Here is a 23,048-nt window from a genome sequence, read left to right as displayed (position 1 = left end):
TGGGACGAGTTTTGGGATTTATTGCAATGCAATATGGCAATCATTACAATATTTCCTCAGTGTTTCTATTTTACAATGTACAAACTAGATTTAAAAAAAAAAAAAAGACCATAAATAAACAAAATGCTTCGTGTAGCTAATTCTCAGCAACAAACGAGGGACACAAACGACTGACACAGATGGATGACATTCTACTCTACATGTCTAAAATCGACAAAAACAATAATTTGTACAATTACAAAATAAAAAAAGAACAATAATAATAAAAAAAAAACAGCAAATCATACAGTTTGTTAGTGTGAAACAGGTAAGAGCTCGTAGTGATACATTCTGTCCGGCTCGTCTCTTTCACTCGCTCACTCACTCACTCGGGTAACGTTGCATATTCAGAATATTCAGAGATAGCTGACGTCTTGACAGATTTCACGTTCAGTCAACGCACTCGCCACACACACACACACACACACACACACACACACACACACACACACATACATACACGCGCCCGCGGGCAAACACGCACGCATACACACGAGCAAAACGCAAAACACATTTTTGTTCAAGTCAAGCCCGAAGCAGCGAAAAAAAGGAAAAAAGTTGAAAGCCATTCTGCTTATGCACAGCCTTAACATGTCAGCCTTCACGAAACAGATAATAAAATAATGAAAAGTAGAACGGGGGGTAAGAGGATGAGGCTTCAGTCTGAGCTCGCCGTAGCTTAATGCTATCTGCAACCACGTCCGCATCGTGGTTTTTCAGAAAACTCCACAGTGTGGAAGTTCACAAAAAGTGCTGCTTTTCTCCTCTTTTCACTCCGTACTTTCACTTTCGCTCCACTCGTCGTATTCCCACCGGTGAAGAGTCCCTCTAAAGTGCATGGATGAGGTAAATGAAAATTCTTCTGGGTTTGTATCCGTCCTCCGGCTCAGACTGGAACCATTGTGTGTTGCATGTGCTGCATTTGAGACAGCATTTCTTGCTGCGCACTGGCAATTAGTATGTCCTGGTGTGATGGTGTGATTACTCCGAGTCTGTCCATCTCCCTGTGGGCGCAGACACAAACATGTATGTTCACACACGGAGAGAAACAACATGTATTCAAAGCATGAATCTGGAGGGGATTATCCTTTTTATCAGCACCGATTTCAGGAAAAAAATGGCAGACATTTTCATCCAAAGAGACTCTAATCCCCAAGACAAATAGCTATTTTAGGGCTCAGGGCCACATTTAACCACCAACCTGACAATTAATAGCCAACTGTGTCTACCAGTGGAGCTATAACCATTGTTATCAAGCTGTCTGTGCAGCCAAAGCCTGTTATAGTTTGTGTCTTTGTGCCACAGAGCTCCACTGTCATTCAGAACTATTAAAAACACTTAAAAGAGCAAAAGCAAAGCAACAAGAAACCACATCCCCGAGCATGCTCAGTGACACCAAAATGCAGCAGGGACCGCATTCATTGCAATTAAGTGATATGCCACTCATGCGCTGGTGCGATTCTTTACTGTCTTTAACAGATTGCGGAAGACAAAAGAGCTCTGTGACTACATCAGACAAAACCATTTAGTTTGATAAACTCGTCGCTGGTTTTGGGGTCTTAAGAAGAATTGTACAAAGAAAATAAAAAGATGAAACAACACTAGAGTTGTCCTGTAATTAAAGGAGTATTTCACTGTTTGACAAAATAGAAACCAGCTGACATTACTCACTAAATGGGGCGATTAGAGTACACCAACATGTTTGTGTAATTACATAGTACAAGTGCTTTAAGGCATAGACTGACATCTTGTAAGAGTTTCAGTGTGCTTATCGGATCAGAGTCTTAATCCTCCTCCTTTCACACGCGGCAATCAGTCAGGTATGCAGAGGTGAGAAGGTAAGCAGACGTTGTTTTCACAGCGCTGTTCTTCATTCACTTGTTCTTCACATGAACTAGTTTGTTTAAAGCTGCTACAGGGAACTTTTATCTTCTGTTGATTCTGGCGCCCCCTGTGGACAAAAGCAGTATACCACCGCCAAGATCTTCATCTGGGCAGCACGTGCTTTTGTTTTGGAAGAAATTTCTAATGCTGTTTTACTTTTTGAACAGCTGTTTGCAGGATACATGATGTTGAGATAATGTAAGATTTATAACTGATACAACGATGGTGAAGCAAAGTAAATTTTTAGTTACCGTTACACACCTAGATCCAGTGATGAGATGTAATGAAGAACATTTTCTCAAGTACTACACTTAAGTACAATTTTAAGGTACTTGTACACATGACTATTTCTTTTTTCAGCTACTTTAAACTTCCACTCTACTTCATTTTGGAGGAGAATATTTTACTTTGCATTCTGCATCAGAGACAAAGTAGTGCAATTTTAAATCTGTTTATTTTATCATCAAGTGGATAAAATAAAACAACAGTTATTCCTTTAATCAGACAAATGCTGAATACATGTAAATATATGTATGATTTACTCTTGACACTGTACTTAAAGCTCCACTCCAGTCAGTGTTTCTTCCTGTCTAACTGTCAACGTTCTCTCTCAACATGAGAACGGGGTTGTGGTTTGTAGTCGTAGGTAACTCACTACTATCGCAACCAGACTGCCGTACTAGCAAGATCAGCACCACTAGCATGTAGGGATAGCTGTCACTCAAACAGACGTTCTCCTCGAGCGTTGAGTAGCCGCAGAGTTTATTCATGATCATACTGTAACATCTCCTGAGCCGTATAAGTCAAGCTTGGAAGATGATGCCTGGCCCGCAGATTCTACTATAGTCATCTGTCATTGCTCCATTTGCTTATATAGAGTCATACAGAGGCATTAGTATTAAACTGAGGCTGTTTTATAACAAGTTAAAACCTTCTGGCAATACCTTAAGCATACTAAACCCTTCAGGGTGCCAGATACAAACGTTTTATGGAAACACAGCTTATCCAGCTCTCTTTTATGTGTGCAAATAATTATGTTTTTGCTACTATAACACCACAAAATACAGTCGGTGTTTGGATCCTTTCTCATGTGTCAGATTTCCACCGAAGCAGAGACATGTTCTGTTTGTGCAGCTCGTGTTTTTTTGCACTAATAAACGTGATGAGTGAAAGTGACTCTCACTTTCATCCATTTTCACACGTAGGTGCACTTACTGGTGTGTGAGAGCCAGGAGGCTGTCGAGGCTGGTGTATCCTGCCGCCGCCAGAGTGTCTCTGTACCTCTCCAGCCCGATGGACTGCAGCCACACACACACCGACCACTCGGGCACACACACCTCCGGTACGACCGACACGCACACCTCTGACGCCACCCCTGACTCCAGCATGGTGGCTGTGGGTCTGTAAAAAAACATGAGAGACGGTGAGAGGAGGCAGGTTGGTGGTGAAATTGGAGTGTGAAATCATAATTAAAGGGAAACTGTGCAATGGAGGCTTAATAATCTGGCTGGGAGAATGTAGGTGTGGGTGTGAGTACAGCATGAATGCACGTGTTTGGCTTTATTAAAATGATATTCATGCATTAGTCTGCGATTGTGAAGCACTGTTCCTGTATTTGCATGTACCTCTCCCCTCCTGTGCGGCGCAGAGTCCCTGGGTTACGAATGAGTTTATCCAGCATGTTGAGTATCTGGCTGAAGGTGGGTCTCTCTGCTCGGTCTCTCTCCCAGCAATCCAACATTAACTGGTGCAGCACCACAGGACAGTCCATTGGAGCAGGTAGACGGTAGCCCTCTTCGATGGCTTTAATCACCTGAAGGAAGGACAGAGGTGGAGGATTTTATTTTTTTAACAGTCTTGATCCAAAAACCTGGATCCAGGCAGAAATGCTTCAGTGATGCCTGTGAAAAAGCCATATCAGTTCTTACAGACTGGTCGGGAGTCCCAGGCAATTTATTCTCTGTGGGGTCATTAACGACTCTGTGGGGTCGTTAGCAAAGAATAAATTGCCAAGGACTCCCCACCAGTCCGTAAGAACTGAAGACGCCTTTAAGATGAAAGGTAAAACGTCTGCAAGAACCTCAAGCAAGTCCAGCCTCCTTTGTTTAGCACTCACTGTGCCACTAATAACGCACTAAACAATATAACACAAGAAGAAGTAGACAATTACACAGCGATATCAGTGTTTGCCCCATTTCCATACTGTATACTAATAGTATTCTAGTATACTTAATGCCACAGTATATCCTGTCTGCAGCTAGAATAAAATAAATCAATGTCCATTACAGTTCTGTACAGGAAATGATGAAATGTGTGTGCCAGCGGACATCAATCAAACTGCCGCTTTGAAGCGCCACTGCCAATTAAATTTCACAAAAAGGAAGAAAAACCTTTTCTGCCGAAGATTTATTACTTTTTTGTTGTTTTCCAAGATCTTTCCAGAGCTGTCTCGCCACCATCTGCAATTTATTTCAATTTTTTGCAGCTGTGAGCAGCTCCTCTATTTCCTTTGTGCATTATACTGTGGGACAATACTGTTCGTCAGGGGCTTTCAAAGTCTGACACTGCGCGCCCCCCCACTCAGACACAACAGAGCCATAGTCCTGTCAGACAGGAATATTATATTACAACATGAAAATAGTTAATATTCATGGATTTTGAAACTGCTGTTATTATTCTTTGTCTCACCTGTGTTTGAGGAATAATCACATTCCCAGTCTTGAAACTACAGTTGCCATAATTTGTAGGTTGTAAACTAGGAAGCTTTTATAGGTTCTTTGGGTGTAAAGAAGAAATATAATATCCTCACAGTCAGTAAGTCATAAACTCACTATTGGCTACAGCTTAAGTCCCATTTTTAACCTGTATTTGTTGACAGTTTGGGAAATAAGCACCATTAAAGCATGCTAAGTTAGCTATTAGCAGTTTATGTTTTCATGTTGTTCACTCATGGATGTACAGAAAATTATCACTGGAATACTTTGACACTGAAGAAAACATTAATTTATTGACGTGTTGGTGGAGATTCAGTCGTCTGTATCGTAGGCAACTGGACTTGTTTCAATATCTTGAAGACGTTTCACCTCTCATCCAAGAGGCTTCTTCGTGAGCTATGCGTCACAGCCTCTGCTGCAAGATCTGGACAAATCAGTCAACTTTTTTCTGACATGAAAATACTGTGTACTCAAAACCTGCCTTAGTATGTACTATGGAATTGGGTCATGGTTCAGGAGTTACACTGAAATATGAGTTTTAAAGATGCTTTGATTATATTTGGTTGTGAGAATGGTCAGGTTGATCACAGTGTTTCTAAAAAAACTGCTCAGCGTGTCCTAATTTCCTCTGAAAAAGAAGAGAAAGTAAATAAGATGGATAAAGTGCCCGGAGAGCGGCTCCTCGGGAAAGTTTTCTCAGACTACATCAGAGCTGCAGATGAAATCAATCATGTTTGAAAATATCCATATGCCAGCACGGCTCCTTGACCCACTCAAACTTAACGAGCTTTGATAGCAAAGTGATTGCAAATTTGCTCTGAAATAGGATTTTTGTCTCAGATCTCGAAAACGGTTCAGAACAACTAAAGTGGCCCTTAATTTATATATAGTGTGTGCTTGGCGGAGGGATAACACTAAGCTGCAATTCCTTGTCTTTTTTTAATGAAGTCTAAATATTTACTTCAATAAAACCTCCTCTGACTGCTGAACAAAGTCTTGGCTTAGCGCCCTTTCTGCAGATGATTTAAAGGCAAAATTTACATTTTTTTTGACTGGCACAGAGGCCAAATGCAGCAGGTCAGGATTCAGTACGTCACACAGAGGATGGTTTATTTTCCATCCAAAAGTCCCGTCTTAAATTACCCCGAAGAAGTGTTGCCTTTTTCTTTCATCCGTCTGCTGAAATGGCGTCAATTTAAGCTGGAAGCTAAAGTTTAACTTGAATTTCTCACAGCGCACAGATGTTGATGTCGGTGATCGGTGGATGAACAGTCGTTTAGAGAGAAGAAGCTCGAGTGGAAATATTTTTTAGCATCTTCTCTGACAGTTACGATAACATTTTAGTTACTAACATGGCTAAAACCTGATAGGTGGAGAATAAGAATCTGTTTTGAATGTATGTTGGTGCTTTGGGGCGTCGACTTGAGTAATCACAGCTTTTAAGAAAATCCCCGCTTTGACTTTATCATTTAAACACCTTATTTGGAAAAGAAAGTGAAGGCGAATCTTCAAGTTATTACTCAAACCGTAAACATTCATTAGATCTTAAAGAGCTACTTTCTTCTTTGACCTCCTGTAAACACACAGCAATGGAAAACAATGTGGGTCACCTTTGTGTTTACTTTAAGATAATATGGTTAAACTGGAGGTTTACAAAAAACAGCCCATGAGGAACTCTTGGTAGTCAGTGCTAGAGTCATCCATATTCTGGATCTAAATCATTCATACCTTGACTGCATTACATAATGATAATGAAGGTGATCCAGTATTTTGATTTGACATTTACTTTAAATATGCAAAGGGTTTCAGAAATGAGCTTTTGTCTCTGAGGCAACTCAACTCACAGGTGAGATGAAATAAAAATGACTCACGTCCTGGTTGTTCATGTCCCAGTAGGGTCTCTCTCCGTATGAAACCACCTCCCACATGACGATTCCGTAACTCCACACGTCACTGGCCGTGGTGAACTTCCTGTAGGATATGGCCTCTGGAGCCGTCCATCTGATGGGGATCTTCCCTCCGGGGGAAAGATAAGTCCCAGTGGCCTCCTAAAACAGTCATTTTGGGGGAAGTGAAAGATGTTTGATTGCTTTATCCGAAGGGAGAAATTGTTTTGCGTTTTTCAAAATGTTTATTCTTTGATTGAAGCCTGTGAAAAGTCTATAAATGTATTTTTCGAACAGGCTGCGGATGTTTAATTAAAGTAATGAGCAATAATGAATTTGGAATCAGGAGAGAAGCAAACAGCAGATTGTGTTTTCACATCATGTGCTTGTGTTTATAAATGACTTCTGTGGGAGTGTGTCTTACCCTCGTAGTGTAGGCAGCCTCTGGGTCGTCCTCCAGGACCCGACTCAGGCCAAAGTCGGACACCTTGCAGACCAGGTTGCTGTTGACCAGGATGTTTCGAGCTGCCAGGTCTCTGTGGACGTAGCTCATGTCCGACAGGTACTTCATGCCTGAGGCGACGCCGCGCAGCATGCCAACCAGCTGGATCACTGTGAACTGGCCGTCATGTTTCTGAGATGTTGAAGAGGAGCAGGTTAACGTGGAGTCAGAGCATTTTATATGTGATTTACTGCTAATCAAAACTAGATTTACGTTTTTTTTCATTATGAATAAGAAAATGAAACACATGTACCCGAAGAAAAGCATCCAGGGATCCGTTTTCCATGTATTCTGTGATGATCATCAGTGGCTTACCTACACAGGCAGAGATATGAGGTTCACTCTGAGCATGCAAACAACCCGAACACTACGACTGAGAGCTTTCAGATTCTGTCCACAACTCACATCTTGTGACGACGCCCTCCAGCCTGATGATGTTCGGATGGTCGAACTGTCCCATGATGGACGCCTCGGACAGGAAGTCCCGCCTCTGCTTGTCAGAGTAACCCGCCTTCAGACTCTTGATGGCCACGTAGATCTCCCTCTTTCCCTGAGCGCGCAGCCGACCACTGCACACCTCCCCAAACTCTCCTACACACATCGAGCAAACAGCAGCGTCAGCGCCAAGTAAGCATGTGTGTGTGGGTAAGTGTGTGTGTGTGTGTGTGTGTGAGAGCATTAATGCCAAGCCTACCCATGCCAATAACTCTCTCAATGTGAATACTGCTAACATCAATCTCCTTGGCAAACTCGTGGATGGCCTGATCGGGGTCTTCGTAGGTGAACGGGTCCACGTAGATTTTGACTCCTGCAAATGGAGGAGGAGGAGGAGGAGGAGGAGGAGGAGAGGACAGGAAACGAGGGAGGAGAGGGAGGGATGCAGAGGAGGGTGAGAAGTATGAGTTGTGTAACTGCTGCATATGTTATGTAAATGTCTTTGGCAGTATGTGTGTATGATGTGTGCAGGTGGACTGAAGAGAAGAGAACTGAGCATCCATCTGTCTCTCTGCCTTTTTTGGAACAGTACAGTAAAACTGTGTGTGTGTGTGTGTGTGTGTGTGTGTGTGTGTGTGCTTGTGTGTGTTTGTGTTTGTGTGTGTGCAGTACCTGGGTTAAGATGTTTCTCCTCCTCTGAGTCCTGCTTTGTTTTACTGTATTTACTCCTCCTGATGACACAAAAGAGATGATGGACATTTAAGACAGAGACATGGCGGCCTGTCAGAGCGCGTCTGTAACCGTTTCTTTTCACTTCTCGCGTGTTTTTTGTCGAGATCTTTTTTCTACAGTTGAGAGGACAGACAAAGGGGTATACGCGTCATATTGTTTTTAAATTTGTTTATTTTCCTCCCAGTAGCGCCGCGCATTCATCGGGTTTTTCAGGATTTTGCCGCAATGGAAGGCGATGACAATGAGAACAGAGAGGCTGCAGGGAAGACAGAGCGAGCAGATGAAAGCGTTTAAGGGAGAGAGGGAGGAGGGGCGATGCCTCAGGTAGTGAAAGATAAAAGGTGTTTTCCATTAAACAAAGAAACTGTCAAAAACACCTTTTGTGTGTGAGCAGGTGTGTGTGAGTGTGGGCACTCGCGCGTGCTTGTGTTTCTGTGTGTGCGTGTGTGCGCGTGTGAGTGCACGCGCCGGCGGAAGCTGACACACAAGCTGTGCCGCTGAAGAGACAGTAATGACAAGTCAGGGACAAAGGGATTATCACTGTCTCCACTCTAATCCCCTTTAAAAGCTCCAGGTAACACACACACATTATTTATCCACACAATAGCAGGGGAGGTGTGTGTGTGTTGTTTGTGTGGACTGGGGAAGCTCAAAAAAGCAGTAGTTAAGGTAGAGGCGGCACACACACACTGACGTCAGTGATGTGCTGACGGGAAACTTCTGGCCAACCTAACAAGCCTATAGATGTGCCTGCCTGTATGGATGCTTGTGTGTGTGTCTGTGTGTGTGTCTGTGTGTGTGTTTACCTGCGGCTAATGATGAAAACAGCTGCAGATATCAGCAGTAAAACTCCAACCCCGCTGACAGACAGCAGCAGGAAGGCTGAGTTTACTCCTTCTCCAATCAGAGGGAAGGGATCTAACAGAGAAGGACACAAATGTCACCGACCACAAAAGTTGTGAGCTGCGTCACAAAACTTCAACACATCGTCGAAAAACCACTGAAGGTTATCGCCACAATACCTGAATTGGTGGAGAATTCGAACGGGGTGCTGAACTCTCCGTACCCGGCCGCCGTGCGAGCACGCACATGGAACACGTACACAGTGAGGGGGTTGAGGCCCGTGACATCGACGCTCCGAGAGAAGGTCCTCATTATGCGGTAGGACCTCTCTCGCTGATCCTGATTAGACGGGACAAAAAGAGGGGCCGCGTTTCAGCGCCTGACTGCAAATCCATCTCCGCCATCAGTGAAACACAAACAGCGTGCCAATTTATTGACATTCCAGACAGCAGCCTGAGCTGCATTAACCTGCGGGCGGCTCACCTTTTCATAGAACTTGACCTCGTATTCCAGGATGACCCCGTTGGGTCGATCCGGCTGTTGCCACGCCAACGACAGACTGTGCCTGGTGACATCGGTGGCTTGGATGTACGACACCGGAGAGGGAGCTGAGAGGAGAGATGGGGAGAGATAATTCAGTGACAATAGTATAACTTTGTGTATTCTCTGATGCTGCCACTGAGATAACATCTACAGTATATTAGTTTTCCAGCCCTGCACACAACTTGAACGGTATCTATGATGCGTGTTTGTCAACAATCCCATTGACCCAGTGCACCTGAGAACCGACCTACATCTCATTCCTTCCCACTCCACAGAGACACGCCTCATTCTCCGCTCTCTCTCCTCTTACATCCTTACTTTTCCCAGCCCTTTATGGTGTTTGTCCTCCTTTGTGGCTGTTCATAATATGATATAGGGCCATATGGTGGTGCAGGCTGGACCTGACACATTCCAGACAGCTCTCATGCTGTGCACACACGGCTAACTTATTTCCCCGGGGCACCCGGAACTAAGCAGGTGTGCCGTTTCCTAAATGCCACAGCAAAGACTTAAAGCAACGACAGTCGAGATGTAACAGCGTGCGGAAAAGGAAAAAAAAAAAAGAAAAGCGAGCGCCGAAAAACTAATGGGGAGCATGTGTGAGGAGCGCCACACACCAGCTGACACCTTCACAACTAAAATGAAACACGCCATAAAATCTGGGTGATTTTTCGAACACTTCCGTGGTCAAAAAGCTGACACGAGGAAAATCCCACCCTTAGATACACTCGCGCTGTTATGTGTCAACAATTTCTCCATGTAGTGTTGTAATTTACTACGTCGCTTGCTGCTTTCCCCTCAGCCAGCTCGGTCCATTTGTATTTAAGAAAGTGATTTACATTTTCCCACAATGCTTTCTGACATCCTCTTGAACACACCCCTATAATTAATTCAGCTGTCGTTAGGTGTAGGAGGACAGAGTAATAACTATGGCAGCTATGACAGTGATAGTAGTTGAGAGAAAGCAAGAAAAATGTCGTGTAGCTGCGTTTCATTGTGTTGACGCCGTTGTTAGCGGAGGGACTGTTGTCTCTGCCTGTTCGATGATGGATGAGCCCTTGCATAACTGATCAACTTCAGTTTTCTTCTATTAAACTCTGTTGTACCTTCATGTAAACGTCGCATCTGGAGCGTGTTTCCAATATACAGTCTTGTTACACAGTATTATACCATAATGTGGTCATCTCTTTTATGCTCCGGAAAAGCTGCGCTAATCAATTTCAACTGCACGTCAGATGTAATGCAAATGTATCACAGATCTCTTTAATGCAGAGCTGGTTTTCAAATCTAATTTAGTCCATTTTTCTTCATCAAATTTTAACGATTCTCTGAAATATCTTTCAAAAACCAACACATGGCTCATGTGGATTATCTGAAAGCATCTTAAAGGTGCACGCTGTAGTTTTGGGGAGAGAAATTTTAATCAGAAGAGAAAGATGCCTAAACAAACTCTTTTCGTTTTCACGCCTGAATAAACAAACTGACCTTAAAGGACAACACGGTTTCCTACTGTTTTACTTTGTTTATATGTGGTGGACCCTGCCACCTTTCTGGCTTCAAACAGTGTTCTGGACCTTATTTTCCTCTGAGAACAGCTTGTTTATTCACTTATGGAAAAAAATACATATTTCTGAGTTTGTATCATTACCTCATTAATATTGTATACGTAGTGCCCCTTTAAGGTGCATCAAAAATATATACAGAGAGTATTGTGGTGAAGAATATGTATTACTCGCTGATTCTGGAAGAAAAACCACATCACAGATCGCCGTTTTTCAGCCCTGAAGTGTTTAGGGTGGGAACAAGCCTCAGCGTGCAAGTATGGAGCTTCATGCAGAGCTTGTTCATACAGTATCATGCTTCCATGGTTTTGAACATTACCCATGAGGCCTTGCTCCCCTGTGGGCCCACGTGCAGTGAACAGCAGTTTGCATTGTGCTGACCCACTTACTGACAACATCCATAAGCACATTTTGTGTTGCTGCAACAGTGAAGCACATTCATCACACTCAGACACGTCTTCTCACCGGCTTGGTTGGTGGTGACGGTGACAGACACACTCTGGGCCGCCCCTGCTGCACCGCTGGCCTGGGAGACCCCGTTGCGCGCGTGCACGATGAAGGTGTAGTGTGTGTGGGCCCGCAGCTCGCTCACCACCACCCTGGTGGTCTTCAGGCCCGTCTGGCCCGGAGAGAAGAGCACATCAGAGCCACAGGGCAGGCAGAGCTGAGAGCTGGAGCTTGAGCTGAGTCTCGGGTAATCTCCCGGCGCTGGCCTGCTCTGGAAGACACCTCTCCCTGATTGGACTTCAGATCCCACAATCCCCTGGTCTGACTGCATCCCAAGACCACTGTGCTGAGCCTCAGGCTGGGAGATGCTGCGATTCCTCGGGGGGGCTTTGCCTCCTGTCTGACTGTGGCTCCCCGATTGACAAATGAGACACTCCAGACTGTAGCTGGTGTCGCTTCGTCCTCCGAGGCGACGAGGGGGGGACCACTCCAAGACCACCGAGGTCTCGTTCACCACAGAGATGAGCTGCTGTGGAGCTGACGGCGGCTCTGGGGAAGAGACAGGGATAACCAAGCTTACATTATATACAGCACATAATGGAAGTGGAAGCATACGGGGTTTATGGGGGAGGGGGTCGCTTTGAGCGGCTGGCACGAGCTGAAATGTAGACATCTGGCACCAGACTGAAAACCATACTGTTCAGAGATGTTTTTGATGGGCTGGATGTTTTCTTCTGCGGTATTTCTTTTTTGTGTGCGCGTGTCTGACAGACAGAGTATGTATGTGTGTGTGCGTATGTGTGTGTGCGTGCGTGTTTTCATTTTTCCCAGGCCAAGGAAACCATGTGCCGTATATAGGCATAATTAAGTTTATGACACACAGACCGAGGTCTCGAAGTCTGTCACACAGAACCAACTCAGAGAGGGAGGGAGCGAGAGAGAGCGAGAGAGGGAGAGAGAGAGAGAGGACATTTATTCACTTCTCAATGTCTTTAGTTATCACTCCCAGACAGGATGTAGATGGTGGCTTAGTCATAAGTAATGGGATCATGAAACAGGGGTGGCATTCAGACAAGTTTGTGTCTCCCTCTGTTTGGTAGAGATAGAGAGGTAGGGAGACAATAAGTGTCTTTTTTGCTTTTATTTGCAAGCAATGCACACAAATATCGTCTGCGTTCACTTATGTATTGTCTTACTAGTACGTGTGTGTGTATGCGTGTGTGCGGTCTTACGGGTACAGGCCATGGAGGGAGGGTCGCTGTCAGCGTGGAAGAATCCGGAGTGGCAGTCGCAGACAGTCGCCCCGTCTCTGAGCGAGTGGCTGTGCGGAGGACACTTGGAGCATCCTGCATCTGAGGACTTGGCCTTGTAAAAACCAGCAGAGCAGGCTGCGGAGGAACAGGGACAAAAAGAAGGAAGACAAGGTCCAATAAATAAAATGCCAATAAAGAACAATGCTCAGTCAGGTACGCCAGCGTCAGAAAATGTCAATAAAAAACGGTCACACTGACACAAAGCTTACGCTAGAAACTAAAAAGCACTTCTTCACACCGTGCTTGTTTAAAGGTGTTCTGTGAGGTTTTTTTTTACCACTACTGGTGCTAGATAGCAATGTTTTGATGCACAGGTGAAGGTTATACTTGTATTTCATGCGCATTATGTTCGCTTAACTGAGAGAAAATCAGTGAGAAACTATTGAGCTAATTGATCCATTGTTTGATTAATTTTTACAGTAAAAATTGCCAAAAATCTTTAGTTTCAGCTCATAAAATGTAAATATTTTCTGGTTTTCTTTTTCTTCTGCAGTAGTAAATAGAGCCCCACCGATACTCAATTTTTGGGGCCTGTACTGATATAATGAAGAAGTTAACTTTAGTAGTTTTCTGTTGGTTGCACAGAATAAGCAATTTGAATACATCAACATGGGCTCAGGGAAATTGTGATAATCCATGAAGCAAGATAATAATCCGCGGATTCATCAAGAATAAAAAGTAAATTGTTAGTTGCAGCCCTAAAGTGCACGATCACACAGGTGACGGTGCAGGTTTCCAGTGTCAGGTTATCCTACAGATAAAACGCTGGTTCAAAATACTCACAAAATTGAACAAACACAAGATAACTTTAAAAGAACCATGTTATTAGTGAGTTTAAAGCAGTTTAAGTAGGTTGCGAGCAGTGCAATCAGCATCGACTCGAGGCCAGCTGACCCCCGACCCTTGATACACTCTTTGTTGTCCTCCGTATTGACAGCTCAGACGGCCCAGACAACAAGTTAATCAACACATGGGCTGCGTTTCAACCCAAAGATAAACAACTGTAAAGACACATCTCCGGGGAGAAATAGATATAGCGTGAAGGGGAGGGGCACTCTGACTTCTTTTATCTTTGATTTTGATGAGCAAAGAAAAGAAACACCTAACAGAACACTAAGTGATGAGCTCCCACTCACAAACACACACACACACAGAAACCAGAAACACCAGAACTGAATACATCAAAACTCCACAGTGCCGGCAGCCCACACAAATATAATTGACATTTAAATATATGAAAGAGGAGAAACAGAGAACGAGTGAGGCTGAGAGAGAGACAGAGGGGGAGTGAAGGGAGAGAAATCTTCTCTCTGTATACCAAGGAATTCATGCATTGACAGAGTAACAATACAATAAATGAGTGCATAATTATACTGCTTGACATCCACTGGTGAAGCAAAAGAGATGGCAAAGCGTGGCTGGTTACTGCCATTTTTTTTCTCCCTTTAATTTCAGGAGGAAACCCTCCGTTTGTTTCTAGTGGCAATCATTTTTTCAACACCTTCTTTTTCATCATCACACCCTATTCATTCTCCTTCCTCAATCCCACCATCTCTTCCCGGTTCTCCCCCCTTTTTCCAACCCCTTCACATTTCCAAGGGAGATGAAGACATCCCAGTGGGAGTGGATAGGAATGTGGGAATGATGTGTGTGCGTATGTGTGTGTGTGTGCTCGAGTGTGTCAGGGTGCTTTATGACACTCTCATCAGTAGATGAGAGGGAGGAAGTCTCCTCTGTAATCTACTCACACCGACCATCCTGCCCCATCTGCGTGAGCCTCCGTAGAGTTGCTCTTTCACACACTCATTTGCCCTCCCTTTCACATTTTTCACAACCTCCCTCATTCGCTCCCTGCTCACTTCCTCCTCGACCTCTACTTATCTGGCTCTGTGTCTCTGATAGCTCTCTCGCTCCTGCTGTATCTCCGTATATCCCTCTCCTCTCCAAGTGTCAACCTGCCGGGCGAGCTTTGAAGCCGCGTTTATGGCTCGATATCGATACCGAGTGGCACGCAAACAAAGCTGAAAACTGTGCATTTCGAAATCTGTAAATCCATAAACACATTTACAGCCGATGAGGTTGGCTTTCATCTAGTGAATGAGTCATCGTAATGTGTCAGCTGATATCATCAAATCCGAGATAAAATAAAAGTATTATCTCGCCTGCTGTGATGCGCATTCCTTTGTTTTTAATCATCGATGTAAGCCATGGATGGGAAAGAGAGGGAATTACAGGGAGGAAGATAGAAAGTATTTGACCTGCTAAGGACTTGATTATAGGGCTGAACAAGGCTCTGCCAGGGGGTAACACAGGCCTTTGTCTCTGTCCCACCAAATCCTCTATCCCTGTCTCCAACACAGAGGAGGAAGAGAAAGAAAAGGAGCCAGTATCTGAAGCCATAAACTTCCTTCAGTACCCTCTCATGTCTCTATTCTCTCTGTTGTCTGCAGTCTTTTGTGTCTTTTTTAGCGGCGGACTCGACAGGAGGGGGTGAGCGCTGCTGACCTGGAATAAGAGCTCATGAGGGTGTCATTAACCCGACATTAACCCTGCGCTACCGAGGGCCCGCGCAGAGCCTGAGCTCGACCAGTAACCTGAAAGGGGACGCTAACGTACACACAACGCTGATAAGATAAGACGAATGCTCGTTTAGATACGTCTCTTATGAGCATGTTCGCGTTTAGCTTGTTAGCAGCGGAAGTGAATAGACTGCAATCAGCTGTTTGAGACAAGTGGGAGAAAGTGACGAGATTGTAAAGGACGGGGAGGCTGGGGCAGAAAAGTGAGAGAGAGAAAAAAAAAACAGACAAGCAGCGATAAAGAGAGATAAAGAGGTGAAGAGAGACAAAAAAGGGAGCGAGGGAAGAGGAGGGAGAAGAAGAAGCGGAGGGGAAGGTGCCCTTTGATTACTATCAGCATTGTCGGCATTTGCATACGCATTCTTCTGCTACCTAATATGCAAATGCAGCTCAGCGCAAATCCAACTAAGAGCCTCGTCGGCGCACTGTATGTGTGTGGGTGTGTGTGTGTGTTCTCCTTGACCCCGTGTTATCTGTCATCATCCCTTGTTCCTGCCCAGCAGAGGGGTGTGGACGGAGGAAGTACCCCCGACCGCTCCAGTCTGACACCTGTCTCGGTGATGGATGGAGGGGAGGGAGGGACGGATTGACGGATGGATGGACGGATTGATAGACTGTCACGCGAGAGGGCGGGACACTATTAATCACAGGGGTCGTGCCCTGTTAATTAAAACCCACAGACCGGCAGGAGATAAGATGCGATTCTTATCTGTTTCCCTACTGTATGTCTTCATTGAAAGGACAGGGAAAACTCACATTCCTGCAGAGCTTGCTATCTAATTCATCTCTTTTCTTACGCCGGCACTAGCTCCTCACATCACTTTGCATTTAGAAACTGTAGGAATGTGCTCAGTGGAAGCCGCAGCTTTACGTTTGTCTAAATTTAAATACTCACAAAAAAGTGGTGCTTTAAAGAGAAAATGTGTGTGGATTCGTGTTTGTGTGCGCGCCTGCCCGAACATTAGCATGTGAAAGGGGCTCTACAACAATAACCCTCCTCCCCATCGCACTCAGATCAACCCCCCTCCCCACCCGAACCCCCTGCCACCAGCAGCAGCAGCAGCAGCAGCAACACCCCCCCCACACACACACCCCTGACCGTGGATCAGGGAGAAGAGTTAGGGAAGAGAAAGGAGGGATAATGAGAGCAAGACGGAGAGACGGAGAGGGAGAGCGGGAGCTTGTTCCAGTGCCAGGGAGCTACAGACGGACTGGTGGAGCTGGCAAACCTCCTCTACATTAAGAACAACCTGGGAGACGGAGACAATAGCACACACACACACACACAAACACACACACACACACACACACACACACACACACAATCAGAAAATAACACACTCTTTGATTGTGATGGTGGAATGCAAACCATTCCCCCCACCTGAGTTTGGCTTGCTTCACACAATCACTCCTGCCATTCCTTTACAGGCTTTGTCACCTGCCATATACATGCACACACACAACACACGCACACACACACACACACACACAAACACACACACTTCTCCTCCCTCTCTGTTTGCCCCACCACACTCTTCTCTAGGCATTCCCGGGCAGTCCTCCAAACTGCGAGTATATGGGAGGGAGGGCTTTGTCAGGCAGAAAATCAGAGATACAGCGCACACACACACACACACATATATGCAGACACACACACACACACTACATCAGCAGTCCAACATGTCCAGAGTCCAGAAAACGCGATGCAATAATTAGAGGGACTGAATACAGCGATTACGCACTCTTTCTATCATCCGCTCACTCTTTCTTTCTGTCATCTCTCTTTCACTCTGGCTGTCTTTCTCTCTCTTCTCAGTCTTTTCATCACTCTCGTCCAAAACGCTTTCTGCTGTTGACGAGACACTGCAGGTGCGCTGGAGAGAAGCACAGGCATGAAATCTCTCTGGACGCACAGAAACACACACACACACACACACACACACACACACACACACACACACACACACAGAAACATTCCAACCCTCCCAGGCAGTGAGCAGGATTGAGGCAGAATCAGACGACAGAGAAAAAGGAGGCCAGCGGAGAGAAGAGCGAAACAAAAAGCAGAAGGCTCCGCTTTCATTACGCCTCTCTGTCCGTTCGCATTTCGAATTCTCTCTGTTGTCTCTCTTCCCTCGCTTCCGATCCTCCCAGACGGATCGCAGCTGTCAAACTTTTGACGTCTCCATCTACCTCGGTCATGACCCTGCACTCTGCAGCTACTCTCTGTATCGGTGTGTGTGCGTGTGTGCGGCTGTCAGTCAGAGTTTTTGACGTCTTCATCGGGCTCAGTCATGACCTCGGTCTTAACCAGGGGTTTAGAAAAGAGGGGGAGTTCCCTCTCTCTTGTGTTTCTCTACTCGTCCCCTTTGCACCCGATGACGGACCCCCAGCGGGGGGAGGGGCGGCTCTGTATTGATGCCTTCTGCTGTCAGTGGCCTTCTTTCAATCCCCCTCTCGGCCCATTCAACATCTAATCCCTTCTTCCTCTCCAGAGCTTCTCCTCTCATCCTCTCCATGCTCATTACTCTGTGTCAAGACTGAGAATGAACTTTTCACATTTCCCCGCTTTAGCTAAGTCTACTCTTGTTTAAGTTCAATTCAACAGAAGCTTTTGGGAATGCTAAAGTGCATTAGAAAAGCCAAAGTGTGAGGCAGACAGTAAAAAATATTAACACAGAAGCAAACTGTGCGTGTCGAGAGGGCTTTTCCCCTTTCGAAATGTAAAACTATTAAACCTTATTTAATTAAAAAAAGACGACATTCTCAATTAAACCATCTGTGTAACTCAGATATATGATATGCAGCTTTTTGCTTTTTATTTTCCTGATTAATCACTTAATCATTCGGTCTACTCATCACAGTTAACCTGAGCCTAATCTGTTGTCTTCAAATTGCTTCCTTTGCTAAACCAGCTGTCCAAAACCCAAAGACTCTTTGTTTCCTCTACTTTGTCATAAATGATGAAGAGAAGCAGCAAATGTTCACATTTAAGAAGATGGAACCAGCACATTTTTGACATTTCTCCTGGAAAAATGACAGCAACAATTAATCTGGCAAGTCATTTTCTTATTAATTACTTGCATGGTTGTGCGACTACACAATTTTTGGGTTTTTCACCAAGAAGCTTCGGACTTATTTTGTTATAATTTTAAGTATTTCAAAGATGAACATAAAGGAACAGTTTGACATTTTGGGAAATACTCGTACTCGCTTTCTAGCCAAGAGTTACATGGAGATGGGGGGAAACAGCTAGCCTGGCTCTGTCCAGGGGGAAAAACAATCTGCCAACCAGCACCTCAAAAACTCAAAACTAAACATGTTATATGTCATTTGTTTAACACATACCAAAACCAAGTGAAGGAACAACAAGTTGCTGTTATGCGGAGGGTTATGTGTGCGACTACTTCTTAGCCCGGAAGCACTGACTTCCTCGTTTTAATCTAAATCTTGGGAAGAGAGCGAAGAAGCTCATTACCCAAAATGTTGAACAATTCCTTTAAGCTACAACAGTATTGGTGCGTAAAGTACGGATATAAGTTGTTGTTGTTTTCTACATTGTTCAATATGAACCGAGTTGTAATGACAGGTGTCTCTGCTCAATCTACTGTATATAATCACTCAGTTTCTGTCTGTCTGTCTTTGTCTCTTACACTGACTGAGTGAAGGCACGCGAGTCGAGAAGGTCCACTGACGAGAGGAGAGCCAGGTCATCTAAATCTCCTCTCAAGTCTATCTATCTCCATCCCGCTCGGCCCCTCCCCCCTCCCTTTCTCCTTGCGAATTTCAAACTTAAGATGGGAGAAGCGTTAAGGCGTCTATCCAATACTGCAGGGTCAGAGTTTTTTCGCAGAGCGGCGTTCGGTATTCACCCGGACTTTGATAGATTTCCACTGAGGCAGCTGAGCCCGGCCAACGGCGCTGACAGGCAGCGAGAGCGAGGGAGACAGAGAAGAGAGCAGCAGATAGATAGATGGCACTTCACATCTGCTAAAGGTTCAACAGAGTCAAGGGTCCCCTCCTAAATCTAGTTGAGGAGAAACATCTTTCAGGCCTCAGGGACCACCCCGCACACCTCCTCCTCTTTTCACCGAGAACAAACGGGGCAAGCAGGGTGGAGGTTTGAGAGAACATTTGTCACACGGAGATATTTGGCCGCTGCTCTTCTTATTGCAAGAGAATAAAAAAAAAAGTCAAGTTTTTTTTCACTCTTTATCGCCAACTGGCACCGACTGCATCGCTCTCTTTATGTCTGTCTCTCTGTCTTTCTCTCTCAGCCTGTCTTCTTTTCTCTTTGAATTATGAGTCTGTTTGTTATACAATTAGCCTGCTGGGATAGGCTTCATAAATAAAACTGAGGGAGCAGATCAGTGAATCGCTCTCCCCTTTTCTCTTTTGGTCTCTGTCCATCTGCGTGAGTGCGTGTGTGTGTGTGTGTGTGTGTGTGTGAGCGAACATGTTGTGTGTCTGTTGCATATGTGACTGAATAGGGGGAGTGAGGCCATGTTGTAAAAATGTCTCCACCAAGTCTGTTGTCCCCCTCTCACCCCACTTTTCTCACACAAGCGCGCACATTTAGTAGCCTTCACTATCACAACAGTCAAACATGACACGTCATCCACGCCACATGTATGTTGGGGAGAGGTGTGAACAGCTTGCACATTCGTTACTGTAAAGTTCAGACCAGATTTGTAAGTGATAGGAAGACATTTTTGTCCAGATGGCTGTTGTTATGTCAGCACACCTCACACTGAGACCTGTGAGCTTCTACTGATACTGCACGACTTATAAAAAACTGTTTACATCTTGGATTTATTTAAAGATACAGTATAAACTGATCGAGGTTATTAAAGTTTCACGACATAACAGTACATCCGCACTCAGTGATATAATGTGAACGCCGTTATTGGGGATTACTTTTCAAAAGTGGAAAATACAGACTCCCGAGCAAGATGCCTTCCAGTTCTTCTACTAAAAATTTAATGATTGTTCCTGCAATCTCCTACAACCGGCACAGATGAATATTTTACAGGAATAGTTTGGCATCTTGGGAAACAAGCCTATTTGCTGCCTTGCGAGAGAGTTAGATGAGACGATCGATACCATTCTCATGACTGTCTGTTAAAAATGAGACTACAGCTAGTGTTGCTAAGCACAAAGACTGGACGCAGGGGCTAACAGCTAGCTCGTCCACCCCCCGTCATCTCTAAAGCTCTCTCATAAACACGTTACATCTTTTTTGTGTTCAATCAATACAGAGACACAGTGTAAAAATTACACATTATGGTTTTGTGAAGTGTGTCGGACTCTTGACCGAGTGCAATAACTCTCGGGAGTCTTGTCTTCACTGTAAGGTTGCCAGGCAACATGTGCAGCATCAATAAGACAGAGCAGGTTTATTAATGAGCTTCAGAGATGCTGGTCAGTGAACTGTTTCCAGTCTCTGTGCTAAGGAATCTATCTCCTGGTTCCATATTCATACTGAACGGACAGATGTGGTGTCAATCTTATCATCTAAGTCTTTGCAGTAAAGCAAAATGGATTCCCTAACATCTTGAATTGATCTAGAGGCACAAGATAACTGATAATGAACTACTTTTTATGCTGGATACTAATACGATAACGAATAATTCAACATTTTGTGTTTTAAAACCTCAGGGTAAGAAAGGCAGAGGTGGATGATTTAACAGTCCATAGCTGTAATAAGTATAAGTTTATCGGCTATAATTTCATTATTGGCCGATAACCGCAGTGTTTCCCACACATATAGTTTGCTTGGGCAGGCCGCCCACGTATATTTTGCGATTTTTATTCGGCTGTGAATGTTGAGATTTTGGCGTTACGCAACCAAAAATCGAAATACTGATCCCCTTCAAAAATGTTTGACTATTAAAAGCAGAAAAACTTAAAAATATGTAGCTAATTTTAACCATTAAAAAAGGGGGATTGTTTTCATTGTAATCTGAAACATAGTCTTGTACTGCCAACTTATTTCAAACCCATAAGAGACTTCTGATACAACTCATTATAATTCTGCAAACATTCACAGACATTAATTAGTTGAGGCGCTGTGGATCATAATGCACTCTCCCCTTTAAGATCGTGACAACTCCAAACAAAATCCTTAAAAATAATTACAACAACCCACAGAACAACCAAACAGGTGTTAATTACTACACACAAACCAAATATCTCTCGTCGCGTTCCATCATTAGCGAATATGATGGAAAACAGTGAAGTGAATTAGTGTTAACAAGAGCACTGGTGATTGTTACTCACAGAGACATGGGACTCAGAAGTGGCAACACAAGGGGAACACAGAGCTTACAGTGTGAGTCCAATACAGATGAGTCAGACTGCCACAAAAACAAAACAACAACTAATTAAGATACAGTATCTCTGGTGCACCCCGCGTCGCTTACCTTTACACGTGCCACTCTTCTCTTGATATCCTGGGCTACACAGACATCCACCAATAGGAACCAACCACTCTCCATCGGCACCGCAGTACATTTTAGGCTCCTCTCTCTCTTCTGATTGGTTGACACAAGAGCCCCTGACCTCCACTAAGGAAGACGTATCAGCTCCGGTGACAGTGTCGGGAAAAGTTGCCAGGTTGCGGACGGTGAGCGGGCAGGTTTTGTAGAAAACTCTGACGGAAACCAAAGCGATGCAGGCGCCGACGTCCTGGAAAGCCAGGTAGAAACCTTTCCGGGTCGTGACTTTTACATCTCGCACCTCGGTGTTCAGTTTCATGATGCGGTCGCCTACGTCCACCTGGTTGGAAAGACAAATAAGCTACATTAAAGAAAACGTGCAGTTGACTGCGTCAGCCCTTATTAATTCAATTTGCCTGTTCAACTTAAAGTGGGAGTTGCTACTGAACCATGGCTGATCTTCACATTTTCAGCACTTGGCTCTCACCCAGATCGACTTCTATCGATTGCAAAGGTAAAATAAGCTGTAATGCCTACAACGCTAAAATCACAAGTAATTTTCGTAAAGACTAAGCAGCAGCACGCTGGCAACATTCCTGGGACGGCAGAATGGACATCTGAGATAAAAGTGCTTGTAAAAAAAACAAAAAAGGAAAAAATCACAGCTAAGTGCCGCAGGGGGTTTTATTTTCAAGACAAGAGCAAATTAAAGGGAGCGGAGGAGGAAGGATAAAGAACTCAAAGCCTGACTCAGTTGTTTAGTGTTACCTGGGTGAAGCTCTCGTCTGCTGCCACAGTGTCCACCTTAATGAAGCTGCTCTCTTTGATGTAGCTCTCTCTGTCTTCGTTTGATTCGTGGTAGTACAGATTGAATGTCTCCTGCAAGACAAAAGGGATGGGGGAAAAAAAAAAAAGTCAGACTGAGGCGTCTATTTATCATCATCGGCGCTCATCTTTTCTCTTAATATGATAATGAGTCAAAGGGGGGTTTGTGCTTGAATAACCAGCAGCTGTAATATATAATAAAGCTCCATTAGCAGCAGTCTGTCCATTAAGTAATTATCCTCAAAGTTAACACGTTAAAGAAATTATGCCTTTGTCGAAAAATCCTTGTTGTCGTCTAATTTAAACA

The 23,048-nt window shown here is 44.5% G+C and overlaps 2 protein-coding genes across 2 annotated transcripts in view; one reads left to right on the top strand and one right to left on the bottom strand.

Moving 5' to 3' along the window:
- The window catches only part of LOC311265909 (ephrin type-A receptor 4-A-like), a 28,621-nt gene continuing 5,573 nt past the window's right edge, over window positions 1-23,048 (bottom strand). The window contains exons 4-19 of the mRNA XM_084368026.1: window positions 22,685-22,795; window positions 21,902-22,256; window positions 12,820-12,975; window positions 11,606-12,136; window positions 9,519-9,643; window positions 9,215-9,374; window positions 8,999-9,110; window positions 8,133-8,191; window positions 7,720-7,833; window positions 7,431-7,616; window positions 7,279-7,340; window positions 6,948-7,157; window positions 6,509-6,685; window positions 3,549-3,736; window positions 3,139-3,324; window positions 1-1,043 (exon numbers count right to left, since the gene is read on the bottom strand). Coding sequence (XP_084224152.1) covers window positions 926-1,043; window positions 3,139-3,324; window positions 3,549-3,736; window positions 6,509-6,685; window positions 6,948-7,157; window positions 7,279-7,340; window positions 7,431-7,616; window positions 7,720-7,833; window positions 8,133-8,191; window positions 8,999-9,110; window positions 9,215-9,374; window positions 9,519-9,643; window positions 11,606-12,136; window positions 12,820-12,975; window positions 21,902-22,256; window positions 22,685-22,795 — 2,850 coding nt within the window. The 3' untranslated portion in view covers window positions 1-925. The remainder of the gene's footprint in view (window positions 1,044-3,138; window positions 3,325-3,548; window positions 3,737-6,508; window positions 6,686-6,947; window positions 7,158-7,278; window positions 7,341-7,430; window positions 7,617-7,719; window positions 7,834-8,132; window positions 8,192-8,998; window positions 9,111-9,214; window positions 9,375-9,518; window positions 9,644-11,605; window positions 12,137-12,819; window positions 12,976-21,901; window positions 22,257-22,684; window positions 22,796-23,048) is intronic.
- The window catches only part of LOC311265911 (uncharacterized protein), a 30,454-nt gene continuing 14,988 nt past the window's right edge, over window positions 7,583-23,048 (top strand). The window contains exon 1 of the mRNA XM_084368029.1: window positions 7,583-7,652. The gene's annotated coding sequence lies outside the window, so the exon portion shown is untranslated. The remainder of the gene's footprint in view (window positions 7,653-23,048) is intronic.

The sequence above is a fragment of the Pagrus pagrus genome, assembly GCF_965226575.1.
Source record: "Pagrus pagrus genome assembly, chromosome: 12".
Taxonomy (NCBI): Eukaryota; Metazoa; Chordata; class Actinopteri; order Spariformes; family Sparidae; genus Pagrus; species Pagrus pagrus.
This window is presented reverse-complemented; position numbering and strand designations above follow the sequence as displayed.